This window comes from Capsicum annuum, chromosome 11 (genome assembly GCF_002878395.1).
Source record: "Capsicum annuum cultivar UCD-10X-F1 chromosome 11, UCD10Xv1.1, whole genome shotgun sequence".
In the NCBI taxonomy this organism is placed as follows: domain Eukaryota; kingdom Viridiplantae; phylum Streptophyta; class Magnoliopsida; order Solanales; family Solanaceae; genus Capsicum; species Capsicum annuum.
The window spans coordinates 181,123,828-181,138,736 of record NC_061121.1 but is presented as its reverse complement, the minus strand read 5'-3'; the positions used below and the strand labels follow the sequence as shown (position 1 = coordinate 181,138,736).

Genomic DNA, 14,909 nt, shown 5'->3' with positions numbered 1-14,909 from the left:
CGAAAAGATGCACGGTACTATGCAAATTAAATGAGTAGTCTCGAGAGATGCATGGTGCTACGCAAATTTGATATGAGAAAGTAGTCACCAAAAAGATGCATAGTGCTACACAAATTAGATATGAGAAAGTAGGGGAAAGAAGTGATGTGGCCTAACTTTGCTAACATGATCATTAGTTGGACGGGCGGCATATATCGGTTATAGCCGCCCGCCAGCAGCGGAAACTCTTTGATTCTTTACCAAGATCGTGGAAGCTTTGATACCACTTGTTGGGTTCGAAATCGAGAGGTCGTCACGTGGAAGCTTAAAATTTGCAAACCATGAATGCGATAATTCAAACAAAACGAAAATCATACAAAAAACATGATTATTATATAGTTTGGCCAATTGGCCTACATATAAAAACCTAATATAAAAGAAAGCATAAAAACTATTAGAGAGAAAATCTCCCCATAAGCAAGACTCTTTTAAGGACTACATTGTGGATGTTATTATCTTATGATATGAGAAGGGAGGTTTTCTATTTATAGAATTCCAACACCTTTTCTCCAAGAAAGAAGTTCGTCAAATATGGAAAAGTTTCATATTTTCCTTTCAGAAAAAGTAAAAGTAATTATGGTATTACTTCATTTTCCTTCTAAAAAGAGTACACTTAAATTTGGTAAGAAAATCAGGGTAAAAAGTACACTTAAATTTGGTAAGAAAATCAGGGTAAAAACCCTAACAAATCTCCCCTTTTTGGCTTGATTTTCTTGACTTGATCTGCCTTCTTCATGTCATATGTATAAATTTGATTCTTCACATAATCTTCATTTATCTCTGCTGTTTGTCATGCTTAATGATGGAGCCCTTTTGGGTTAAAAAATATATTAGCCCTTTTGGGTCAAAAATATTGGAGCCCTATACAGGGTTAAAGAGAGTTTTATTTTTAAAAATGTGACAGAAGGATTGTTGAAAATATGATTGAAATATCTTCTCTTCATGTAGTTGGACAAAAACATCATTATCACCAAATTGGTTGCAACTTGATTTGAAATTGCTTTAACCTATTTAATCTCGTCTCACCACACCATTGGATCTTTGAACCATAAACTCCGATACCACTTGTTGTGTTCGAAATCAAGAGAGTGTCATGCGGAAGCTTAAAGTTTGCAAACTATGAGACGATAAATCAGACGACACAAAACTAAACTAAAAACATAATATTATTTATGATTTGGCCAATTGGACTACATATTAAAACTAAATCAAAAAACTTCAAATCTATTAGGAGAAATCTCCCCCTAAACAAAGCTAGCTTATGAGGGGAGGATTGCCCAAGACCATATAAGGAGACCAAGGACCCTTTAACCCACCGATGTGGGACTCCAACACCCCCTACACGCCCAGTGCTAGACATCTGGAGCGTGCACAATATAAGACGAGGGGCCCAACATCGGAAACAATGAACTGGGTGGGCCTGTCTCTGATACCATAATAAAGAAATGGACCTTGGCCTAACTCAACCTCAAAAGCAAGCTCATGAGGGGAGGATTGTCCAAGATCATATAAGGAGACCAAGGACCCTTTAACCCACCGATGTGGGACTTCAACAGGTTCAATGGTTGAAACAACGAGATAAAAACACAAAATGTTTTTACAAAATGGCCACTGCACACAAGAGATTCAACTCTATAGAGCAACTAGATGTGGAAGAAAATACAATTAAGAATCTTGACAGTATCAAAGAGATGGTGCAAAATTTTTACAAAGATTTATACAAAGAGATGGAGCACTGGAGACCTGATCTGAAGATACATGAAGGGGCAAGAATAACCGAGGAAGAGCGATTATGGCAGCAGAGAGCCTTTAGGAAGAAGAAATAGCAGAATGCCACAACAAATGTGCTATGGAGAAGGCCCTCGGACCAGATGGATTCCAAATGATATTTTTTCAAACCTTTTGGGATGTTCTAAAGGAACATATTATTAACACTATCCATTAATTCCATTCTAATCAATCCTTTGAGAAAAGTTTCAATGCAACTTTCATTGCATTAATTCCAAAGAAACCAGGAGCCGCAGAACTGAAGGATTTCAGACCAATTAGTTTGGAAGGTGGAGTGCACAAAATTATTGCCAGAATTCTAGTTGAGAGAATTCTAATAGGAAGTCCGTAATTTTTGGAGGTGGCCAATATACCCTTAATGCGGAAGAATACAACCTTACCAGTTTCAAACAAAAAAAAAGGTAGGGCTGATTTGCATAGAGCTTTTGAGTTAAATGCAAGTGAAGGAAAGTGCAAGGAAAGTGCAAGGAAATTGTCATAATATGGACAATTAAAAACCATGTCAATATCACTATCATTGCCACTACAACCTGTTCCGCGTTCATTAAGGGCAGGTACTAAGAAAAATGATGTATCATGCATGACAATATTAGGGACATCAACAACTAATTCACACTCATCGGTAGCAAATAGATGAATGACAAAATAATCTTCAGACATAAGACAATTTTCTAACTCTATCATCTACTTCTATTTCAAAGTACTTTCTAGAAGGTCCAGCTACAATTAGTTATTGGACACGTATAAATCTTAACTTAGAAGTGTACTCATTCACCAAGTCTATATAAGAGATAAGATCAAGATCATATCCCCTCCAATAATGGACTCATTTCTTCTCATAAAATACTTCGGGATGCTTAATTCACTCACCATCACGATGTAAGAATATGTTTAACATTTATCATCTTAATAACCTACAATTATTCAAACATCCAGTTAAATAAATAGAGTCAAAGAGAGAATAAGTTAACATTTATCATCTTAATAATGAGATGAGATGCATTAAACATGAGTTAACTAACATGTATGTTAACTTGTTCTACATCAATGTATGTTGAATAATCTATGTCGAATAAAATGAATTAACTACTTCATGCTTAACTAAGTTGCTCGGACTCTTCACTTACAGGTGGTGCACCCATGTCGATACGGCATGCGTATCGGTGTGGGTGTGGGATTCGTACACAATCTGGTACCAATTTTGGGTACTTTGACCAGACGGGGAGATCCCGGACAAATTCAATGATTTTGGTAATCAAAACAAAAACTAAGGTGAAATTGAAGAAATTGAAATCCCTTGTATATAGAAATTTGTATGTCACCCCTTTCCTTTTATCTCCTTCCTGGATTCTCCTCAAGCTCCCCGCCTATTATCTCATAATTAGGTTTTATAACTATATTTTTGATATTTGAATTATTTTAGCCAAATTCCTGCACCCGTATCCATATATAGATTCTTATCCCTGAATCTTAAAATTTAGATTATAAAGGATCTGATCTCTACATCTGCACCAATTCGGACACCGCACCTGAGGCTGGGCAACTCAGATGTCAACATTTAAACATGATGTAAATAAATAAATGCAAATGAAAACCAATTAGAAAAAAAGTGAAAAAGGAAGCACTAGTCAAATTTAGGGATCACAAATAATGGTACAATAATAAGTGACCCTTTCACAAAGATCATTCATTAACAAATGAAAATGAGAGCAGCTGCAGCATAGGGTTAATAAATATCACTCTCATAAATTCTAAACAACAACAACAGCATACCCAGTGTAGTCCCACAAAGTGACCACATTTTTATACACAACCAAACAAAATGCAAATAATAAAGAATAAGAAGTACTAGACAGACCATAAAGAACAAAAAAGGGAACATATTTTAACCATTACAATTGTATAACATATTTGTTATTCAAGCTACAAAACATATGTTTCGCATAAAGGTGCACAAAACCCTAAAAAATCTTTGAAAAAGAGAACAACCCCTTGAACACAATACCACACTTCAATCAACAATACCCTAAAAAACGAGACATAAAAAAAAACATAGACCCACCAAAACAGTAATGAAAAAAAAACTAGCTTAACTAGCCTTTCATATCGGGATAACAACAGCACATGCAAACACATTTCACACAATAAATAAGAAGACAACTACCATAATATACTACTATACTAAGATATAGGAGTTTTATGAAGGCCTTTGAAGTCTTCAAACAAAATTGGAGAAGATAACACATAAAAGAAGGATCGCAAATCGAGGAGAAACATACCTTCGAAGCTCTTTATTCCAGTTTCTCTATTCCCCATACACCATCATTGATGGTGCTAGGGTAGGTGAAGTCAAAGTGAATGAAGCGGATGAGGGATTTTAGTGGGTTTAATGGGGTTTAACGGGTCAAATAGAGGCAGGTTACTTAATCTAGGTTACTTATATTGTGAGGCTGACACGTAGCTCTCCATCAAACATAAGGGTATATATGTACCCAAGTATAACGATAGTGGCACCATTAGGTGGAAAGCCATATACGAAAGTTCGGGCGTATATATATGACCCTTTTCCGTCATTTAAACGTGATGGTAATCCTGAACTTCAACTTCTTATATAAAATGAAATAGAAAGAATTGAAAGAGGGCAAGGAGAGGTGTTACCTGGCGGGAGCCGGAAGAGGTTCCCATGGACTAGGAGGGAGTGTGGCTAGTGGGAAATGTGACCACCGTTGATTTCTTCAAGTAAATAGTTCACGCTTTCACAAATGAATGATAAGTTTCACGTTGAAAGTACCACATTTCTCTCAACTAACATCATTTGAAATCTTTTTATCATCTTTGGCTAGTTTCTTTTGAATTTGGATAACATAAAGATTACACTTTAGATTGTGGAAGCTAAAAGATGAATGTTGTTTCATCATGGGGACTAAAGCACAAAAAGTTCTATACAAAGTTATGATTAAGGTTTTCGCCCATTTGTTTAATAAAATTTTATTACTTGATTAAAAAAATTTATATTAAGGATCCACAAAATGTTGCTTCCTAAGGCTAAGAATTCCATTTACATATATACATATGTCGACCAGCATATGTAGTATGAGCAGATAATACAGCCAAGATTAAATAATATATATAAAAAAAAAAAATTGAATAAATCTTAAATGGAACTAATGCAACATCACAGTAGAAAAAGCCACGCCGATACCTTACTAGGCTGATGTAGCATTTTGATTCGCCTCGCCTCATGAACTTCCTTCATCAATTCTTCCATGTCCTAAAATCCAGCAACATATATCAGGTTAGCATGATAAATAGACAAAGTTGTGGCTCAAAACAAGCTATTAATAATAAAGATCTAAATAAACCAAAATAAATGTGGAACAGAACAATGTACAAATAATAAGTCACAGTTATAGTATCAAAAAATTTTGCATAAAAATTATTTCTGCAAAAAGATCCAAGATACAACCAAAGTTTTCACTTCCGCGGCAACAAACTTAGAGCGAGAGCAGCTGGCAAAAGAGAGAACATCCAAAAATGAAGAAACAGCACGGCACCCATTAATAGTGCATATACACTTGACGAACCAAAAGGCTTATAAGAATAATGCATGACGAAAATATGGAACCAAATACATCAATTTACAGAAAATGAAGAGCAGAAGAGTAAGAATTCCACAACATTAAACCAAAATTGGACAATAAGAATGCTAGAAAAACCTGCTTTCCTGCGGTCCCCGACATTCGCTCATACTCCTGAAGAGCCTCTTCCACTCTCTGGACAGCAGCTCTTGCATTCTCAATCTCAGCCCTTGCATAAGCTCTTTCTTCCTCAACAAGTTTCTTAGCATCCTCAGAAGCCTGTGAACAAATTGTGTCTACAATCAGAATCAAAATGAGAGTAACAATGAAAAATAGAAAAAAGAAAACTGAAACGAGAAATTTGGAATATATTAGCACAAACTCGGATGAAGTCTCCTTGACTGATTAATCATATAAACAGAGAAAGAGGTAAGACTCCGGAACTACAGATTGAATCAGTGGGATAGGCGATAGCTCAAGAAATTAAACTACAACTTGAACATTTTCAGCCTCAACACTACATTCTATGGCCATTTGGTTGGTCTTAAATGTTACAAGAGAGGCATCTCTCACTTATGATTCAAACTGATCATGCAATAACTAAACAGTACACATAAATGCTGAGTCGATAATTTCTTAAAAGGAACCTAATTGGAAAACCATATCAGGTCTAAGAGGGCGTGTAAGAAGCAGTTTCTCAAGACAATCAAATGGCTATAATTATTGACTTACTGTAAAATAAACAAATGTTTTAATACACAGTCAACTTACATTGCTTTGGCCTCAGATCTCAAAATAGAAAAGTTAAACAATTTAAGTCATAGAACATTTAACCAGATATATTGTTATTTTATTTTTGAAAGTGTATATATATTGTTATTTTATACATAAATAACCTGTTAAATTGTGTGAAGAGTCTCATCGAAAAACTTAAACAGTTAAAAGTCTTTATTTATCTATATTAGATTTGCACCTCATAACATACAGGCCTTTTCTTTAACTTTGGTCAATTACATGGAAATATTTATTGACAGTGGCAGCAAGAACTGAATTCAGGACCTCAGATATAAATAATGTAAACCACGTCACTAAAAGGTTAACTTGTTAAAAGGGGACATTTTTATTTAATTGGTATCTATAATAAACTTATTAATGCAATTACAACAACAGACCATCAATTGAAGAAATTACTTACAAGCTCACTTATCAAAAAAAATTTACTTAAAGAAGCTCAATGGGAGCTTCACATAATAGTTCAAACTCAAACTTAGTAATCTAATCGGGACAACTCATAATGATGAAAACAGTCTCCGATTATTCCTAGAAATTGCTTTTAGATGAGCACCCTAGGGTGTGACCTAGTGGTCAATGAAGTGGGTGCAAACTTTGCAACTGAAAGACGAAAAAACTAGGTGATTTCTTCTCATCTGCCTAAGCTCTGGTACACAGACTTGCCAGGTAGACGGTAGTCGACCCTACTGTGGAAGTGTGCACAAGCTGGCTCGGCAACCCATCATCAAAAATTAAAAAGAGAAAGATTGCTTCCATATCATGACTTATAGAATATCTGAATAAAATGAATCTAGGCACATATTCTTTTGACATTCTAACAGCTACTTTTTAAATAGGTGCCTCTTATCGCTAATGTCTTTATAGATGATACAAAAGAAGGACTTAAAAAGTGCAGATATTTAATAAACCAATCTTACTCTTCTTTTATGATCGAAAAATCCATACGGGTCCTACCTTTAAGACCAACCCATACCTTTGAAACCTGGGAATAATGACTAAATCAAAGTAACAAAACATATTGAAGAGACATAGAAAACTAGGGAATGTGAACAATAAAATCTGTTAAGTTGACATGGGAAAAATGTCATCTTACATTCTCTAAGGAGCCATATATACTACAACAACATACCAAGTGTAATCCTACAAGTGAGGCCTGGGGAAAGTGGTTCACACGCAGCCTAACCCCTACCTTTTACAAATCATTTCGCAGTACAAACATTAATATTAAGAGATTATACGCGACCCGAAAGAAAGTGAAAACATTTCTTTGCACTTATGTCTATATTCGAGTGGCACAAGTGGCTAAGATTCAGATAGAAAATTGCGTAAACGCTGATGAATTTTTTTCGAATAAGACACTAAAGAATTTTGTATGAGCATATAACTTCGAGAATATATCTAAGGCGAGAAAGCACTAGTTTTCTAATTGATTATGCCATTTACCAGAAAATTTTTTGCACCAACAAACGGAACAAACAACCTTCAACAATGAAACAAATTGACTCGGCAAAGTTATATTCAGAGTCCATAATATAATGAAAAATACAAGACCGCTTCTTAACAAATACTATGTTTTACCTGCTTCAGAAACGTAGCAAGCTTTTTCACTTCGGCCTTTTCCTTAATCAGTTCTCCTTCCCTTTGACTTAATTGTACTGCTAAAGCTTCAACCTATAAAAGATTCAACATAACAAAAATATTTTGATAAGATGGAGGGACTTAAGAAACTTTCAACAGCAATTACTGCCATATACAGGATATATTCTTCACACATATTTTATTTTAAGAGAGATGCATGCAGCATAACAGCACAAGAAGGTGCATCTAGCACCGCATTAGATGGACAATTGTCCACAAATGCAATATTGATCCGATTAAAATCTGAAGTGATGGACCAATTTTTATTAGAGTTCTCCTAACATTGAGCCCAACCCTGAAAAGAAACAAAGTGTAACGTATGACACAGCAAATTTCCGACAGTCAAAGTCTATAAGCACTTATTAAAGGGTCTTGAGATTATCTGAACTAGTTAACCACTTCAGCTTTCTTCATGTTTCTATTAACTGCACCATACAATTTTAGATTCCATTATAGTGCATGACGCCTCTAAAAGATCTTCTCCATGACTAATCACTCTGATTTGCAAGTAAATGATTATCCTGTGGTTTTTTAGTTGGACCAATAATTTAGTGGGAATATCCTGTACGTGAAAATTTAAGGCGATATCCCAAGTAAAGCAGCCAAGAAGTGCACTCTTAGTCCAAGGCTCCAAGCAAGCTCATATTCTTCGTATACAAAGCCCTTAACTCACACATTTTCTCTTTCCTTCTCCATCCAAATCTAGAGTCCAGAGTGATAAAAGTCCAAGCAAAACCAAGGACAGCGGCCTAGTTTGTAGATTGAGGACATTGAAGTTTGCATTCTAGGCAGTGATCATTGTATTGGATGTATTGGTAGGTTATGCTAGGTCAAATCTACGGGAATTTCGTTCCAGTATAAAGAGCTTCTACAATAATTCCAATTCCTAAAAAGCCTAGGAATACTGTTCCTCTGGTCTGGTGGACCCATGCTCTCTTATTAGGCTTCTGAGTCAAATATGCAAATTGGTTGGATTCCAAAAACACATGACCATGACCAATTCAATCACAATCTCACATATGACTATATAACAAAATCATGCAAACAATTTGATATTTAAGCTCAAAACCTGAAAATCAGAATAAAACTGATGATGCTGGGGTCAAAATATGGAAGTATGATACAAACTAGCTCTGGTATCATACATAGTAATGACAGTCTTCATTCACACATATACTTCATTTGGTACATAATATTGTTTCTGATAATTCTAAATTCACAGGCTATACCAGCAGCGACGTGCAAAGAATTAATAAGTAGTGTATTCTTTACCCAATGTTACAGGACGTAAGCACAGCAAGTTTGCTGCATGCATAACATTAGAAAGTAGGTTTTCAGATTCTTTCCTTGCATGAATATTCATCTTGCAAGAACCATATCACTCAAATAGGGCATACAGAAGTCTGAACTAGAAAAAGAAAACATGTAAAGGACACAAAACTAACCATAGCAATAGCTTCCTCCACGTCATCATGGTTTTTCCCCGCCACACGTCCTCTCAAAGCCTCAAGAGCATCTTTGAGCTTCTTTAACAGCACATGCTTCTCCAGTGAAGCTGCATCTTTCATTCTTGCCTGGAACCCAGATATAAGAAACTTTTATCACCATAGAACCTTTAAGGTTGTTCAATAAAAGCACTCTCCTATCCTTGAAAGAATGGTATCTTGTGTGGAGTAAAGGATGTCACTTTTTAAAGATAGAGGCTATGTATATATCAAAATTCACTTCTTTATGACAAACTCAACACGAGCCGAGAGTTGGCCAAAAATGGAATATATTCCATGTTCCTGTTTTATCCCTCATAAGTTTTAGATTATATATCACAGGGGTAATTGGCTGATAAGGAAACATCTGAGTTAGGACTATGGAACGACCCATTCGAATTTAAGATGGTACCTCATCAGACAACTTGGCAGCAGCAGCAAGACCCTTTTCAAATTTACTGGCTAGATCGCGAACAGAGAGCCTTTTTTGCTGCTCTAATAAGTGGGCAGTTTCTCTAGCAACCACTTCTTTCATTGTAAGTGCCTTAGAGTCCGGCTTGACCTCCACAATCTGATTGTTAGGTCCAATTTTGTAATTTGGAAAGCGACTAGATGGAAAGATCACATCTGCTGATACAGGAGGAACAGCATCCCTTTGTATTGTATCTCCAAAATCAAGGGTTACCCTTGTCATAACTCCAAATTATCTACACCACAGTTCCTAAACTAATTAACCATAATCTACCAAAAGCAGTCATATATGATCTATCTACCTTAAAATTCATACAACAAAACCAGTATATATATATATATATATAGCACTGTCAACCATAACTTTTCACCAAAAGATCATGAAAGTCTCTAACCACCAAACAGAAAATTACCTACATTACCAAATTCCAAATTTAGAGAGTAAAAATCAAAACTTTATACCTAAAACTAGAAATTAACAGCCTAAAGATATCAACTTCAGAGCAATCCATGTCTAGAACAACAGAATCCATAAAAATAATTAACCAAAAAGATCAAAACCCAAAAATTAACATTCAAAAACTCATACCCAAGTCAACTAATTAACATAGGATACTAAAAATAGCAAGAAAAATGTTACAGATTCCAAGAACGGAAAGTTCTCAACAGTGGCAAGAAGTTAATACCCTAAAATCAATATTCTCTAGAAAAGAGAGAAACAGTACCACATATACAAAAAAGTACAGTAACAACAACAGATGAACACAAAAAGTGTTAAAAGGATTGTACACACTCACATATCATACAAAAGTATAAGTTAAACAGAAGGTTTTGGGTCCTCTAAGATAGTTGGATTGTTGAATTGGTATTGGTAGGAAGATGCAACTCTTGTCTTTTGATGATGTTTTGTAGACAGAAAATTTGAAGAGAGATTGAGAGAGAGAGGAGAGTATTTTATATTTGGAGAAATATAGGAAGAAGTAGAGAGAGAGAGGAAGATGGTCTTTGAATGCTTTTTAAAAAGTTAAAAGAAAAAGAGCCACCCCTAACCACCACCTGGCCCCTCTGTACCGAATGGGGATGGGGTTTGGGCGTGAAGGGCTCTGTTCCCAAGGCATACATGTAAGTATCTCACATGTATTTTGTAAGGTAGCTACTTCAAATGGATACTAAACTTGTGGGTGGTAACTAGTAAATACGTACTAATTTATTGTGGTTTTTTTTTTTTTTTGTTGTTTCCTATTGAATCAAGAGGTTGAGTAATTATTTTTAACTTCTTTTTTTTTTTTTTTGGGGGGGGGGGGGGGGTTGCTTTGTAAAAAGTGAATTGGTTTAAGGGATCGTTTGGTATAAGGTATACGCCAGTGTCAACAGAAAGGAAGGCATTTACAGTGGGGAGGACAATGGACTAAAAGATATTTTAGAAGCCTATAAAGGTCCATTTACAGGTCAGGGCCATAAAGGCGCTAGATCTCCCCCAATAGACTCTTTTTTGTAAGTGTCCCCGAGAATACCAGTCATAAGCATAAGAAAGCTCAATTGGGGGTGGAAAGCTGGGTACCGGGTGTATACTCGATCTACGCCCCCCCCCCCCCCCCCCCCGTGATTGACTGCCAAGTTTATTTCTATGCCCCCTTTTTTTCGTTGAAATAAGTTTATGCACTAGAGTGCCCCTTTCTTTTTTTTCTCTTTATTCAAAGAAGCAGATCGAAAGCACGAAAAGGAATGTGCGATTAGAAGCATAGACGCAACCAATCCGCAACGCGTATCCCCCGGTGTCATTATGTTAATAAAAAATGGCTTGGCGCTATGTTAACGAATTGGTCCACTGTGAAACACCATGAGCAGCAGGATGTTGAGGTCCGAAATTCGAAGTGAAATTTTGGATTTGCCTGTTCTTAGTCGTCATGAGAAGAAAACATTTAGTCTTCTTATCCAGGAACTTGTTCCCTAGCGGTCCTGCCACCACGCCGCAGAACGGGAGCTCGTGTGGAACCTTTTATTCTGGCGTAACAGCGGTAGAACGAAGGGCATTTGGTGAGGAGCATTGTTTTGAGGGAGAGAAAGCATGGGCATTGGGCTTAACCGAGACTAGATTGGAAAAAATATGGAGTTCTATATTGTCGGATGACACAAGGCGAACTAAAATAGGCTGATTGATCCAGGTAGCGATAGGCTACAATTGAAAGAAACCGTAAGTACGCTAGAAAGGGTTGGTCGAGAATTTTATTACCTAAGTACGCCACTATAGCCATTAAAAAGGTCATATCTTGTTGAAGAGAAAGTGAAAGAAGCGAGACCTTGCGGAGTAGGTACAGAAGGGAAGGCCGGAGCAGAGTAGTCAAATAATGAACCAAACCCATGCAAAACGATTTTCTTCTACCCACCGCAAGTGATCTGCACTTTATACAAAGTTTCGATCACGGTTTCCAGTTGACTTTATCTCAGGTGACAGGGGCAGGAGAATTCGACATCTATTTCTTGCCCCACAGACGGGCCGATTCTTCAAAGGGCTAGAACGCGGAGGAAGAGAAGACGATCGCAGGAAAACATGTATAACAGTTGAGAAAATTAAACAAAAGGTGTTTTTAAGTATTATTTTGAGTATTAGCGATATTGACTAAAGGAAGGGTCAAAATTTCTTTTAAAAAATTAATTAAGATAATTAGGACCAAATTAACATTTTCAAAACTTGTTAATCTTTTTCAAAATACAAATCAACTCACAATTCTAATTAATGTGTAATAAAAATATAAGGGGCCAATCATTTCCTATCAGATGTTTCATTTTCTTCTCTCTCAACTCTTTGTTCCAATAAATTGTTCAAACCCTTCACAACAGATCAATTTTGTTCCCATTTTTTATCATATCAATTGTCATTTTTTACTTCCTTCCTCCTTGTAGCTGTCAGTATCTCTCTCTTTATAGGTAGGAGTTTTATATTTATTGTTTTCTTTTAAATTAGGACTTTTTAATTAATGAACAAAAAGAAGTACTTTAGTTGAATTATCTTCAGGTGTGGGTTAAAAAAATTGGTTTTGATGCTAAAAAGGGTAAAAAAAAAAGAACCCGAGAAAACTCTAGTTTGTGGTAGTTGTTCTCTTAATATGGAGGTTGATGTAAATGGGGTATCTTTTCTTAGTGAAATATAATTTTTTGTTGTAGTTATTTTTGTTCTCGAATATTACTGTAAAAATTGCACAAACTTGAACTTTGACTTTTTACGGAGATTGATAATTTTATCTTGTTATTTGTGTTGTTGTATTGAATCACTTCACTTGGTATTTATTGGTGTTGTTGGTGAATATTGGTGTTGGTGGTGTGTGTTATTAGTGTTGTTGGTATTGTTTGTTTATTTTATTTTGCTGGTGTTATTTGTGCTCTGGTATGTTTTGTTTTGTTGATGTTGTTGATGTTGGTATTATTGATGTTGGTGGAGTTGATGTTTGTGTATTGCCCAATAGATGTGTAATCTTTTGGTTAACTAGGTTGATTTATTCCAACAGATGATCAATCTGTTGCAATAAATGGTTCATCTGTTGGAAAAAATCAAAATAGGTCCTGTTACTGGTTTGATTTCTTCCAACAGATGACTCATCTATTGCAACAGATTAGTTATCTATTAGAATAAATCAAAACAGGTCTTTCAACAGATGACACACATATTGCAATAGATGGGCCATCTGTCGTTGGATCACTTTACTTGGTATTTATTGGTGAATATTGGTATTGTTAGTAGATATTGTTGGTGTTGTTAGTGTTCTTTGTTTGTTTTATTGTTATTGTTTGAGTTCTAGGTATGTTTTGTTTTGTTGGTGTTGGTGGTATTGTTGGTGGTGGTGGTGGTGTATTGACAAAAGCATTAGTGTTGTTCAAGTATGTGTATGTGTGTAGTGGTATAGCAGCTTGGTGGTGGTGGTGATGTTCTTATACTGGTTGATATATAATATTGCCCAACAGATAGGTAATATGTTGGAAACAACTATATATCTGTTGGTTAACTAACTTGATTATTCCAACATATACCACATCTGTTTCAACAAATGGGGCATCTATTGGAATAATTCAAAATAACTCTTCTAACAGATGACCCACATATTGCAATAAATGAGTCATCTGTTGGGAGAAATCAAAATAGGACCTACAACTGGTTTGATTTATTCTAACAAATGGGTCATCTGTTGGAAGAAATCAAAAATAGGTCATCCAACAGATAACCTATCTATTGCAACAGATGGGTAATCTATTGGAAGAAACCAAATCAATAGCCAGGCTATTTTGATTTCTTTGAATAAATGACTCATCCATTACAACAAATGAGTCGTCTGTTAGAAATATTTTTTAATGTGTTGTATTTATTAAGTTTTTATTACCCTTTTGTAATAATGCACACATATATTGTAATCTTTTTTGTTTTCTCTTATTTGTAGATAAAAGATGTCTCCCAAAAGAAAAAAAGTGAATCAACTTTTGACCAAGTAACCAAAAAGGCTAAATTACAAACACCATTAGAAGAGTTTATTTAACAAGCTCTTTCAGAAATGAATGAAGTATCACCATCTATAGAGACCGAATATGTGGAAAGAGATAGAAATATTGCAGAATCTACTAAAGGATATGATGTAGAAAAGAAAGTTGAGAGATATGAAGAAGAGTTTGTAGAAGGGGAAGATGAAAAATATAATTGAGAAAGAAGATGGAGATAGTAAGGATGAAGATGAGGATGAAGGCGGAGAGGAAGAGGAAGAGAAAAAGAAAGTAGGGAATAAGATAATGAGGAAAAGAGGAAAAAGAAAGTGAAAAGGGAGATGATGAGGAAGAAGATAGATCTAAAAAAGAAAATGAAGATGTTGATGATGATCTTGTTACATCATCAATTGAACGTAAACTTGGATGGAAACCCAATATGATCTTGTCAAAACTTTTAGTATTGACAAGTTTCATGTTGAGATGCCTATAGATAACCCTACAGAATTAACTGGTGCTTTTGTAGTTAAATCTCTCATGGGAAAAAAATTTGATGTGCTTAGAAAGATTTTGAGGGATGAAAACTGGAGGAGTATTTTGAGTCCCACTGCTTTAAATACTTTCTTGATCTTCAAGAAGACAATAATGCATG

The 14,909-nt window shown here is 35.4% G+C and overlaps 1 protein-coding gene across 3 annotated transcripts in view; it reads right to left on the bottom strand.

Annotated features, from left to right (window-relative positions):
* LOC107847368 (stomatal closure-related actin-binding protein 1) overlaps positions 1-10,920 on the bottom strand; it is a 35,776-nt gene extending 24,856 nt beyond the window's left edge. For 2 of the 3 annotated variants that reach the window (XM_016691575.2, XM_016691577.2), the window contains exons 1-6: positions 10,588-10,918; positions 9,732-10,026; positions 9,281-9,409; positions 7,776-7,868; positions 5,544-5,684; positions 5,030-5,098 (exon numbers count right to left, since the gene is read on the bottom strand). In XM_016691575.2, the coding sequence (XP_016547061.1) occupies positions 5,030-5,098; positions 5,544-5,684; positions 7,776-7,868; positions 9,281-9,409; positions 9,732-10,013 (714 nt within the window). In that variant the 5' untranslated portion in view covers positions 10,014-10,026; positions 10,588-10,918. Of the gene's footprint in view, positions 1-5,029; positions 5,099-5,543; positions 5,685-7,775; positions 7,869-9,280; positions 9,410-9,731; positions 10,027-10,587 lie in introns of all 3 variants that reach the window. The other variant, XM_016691576.2, reaches the window with a different exon arrangement.
* Between the last annotated feature and the right edge of the window lie 3,989 nt (positions 10,921-14,909).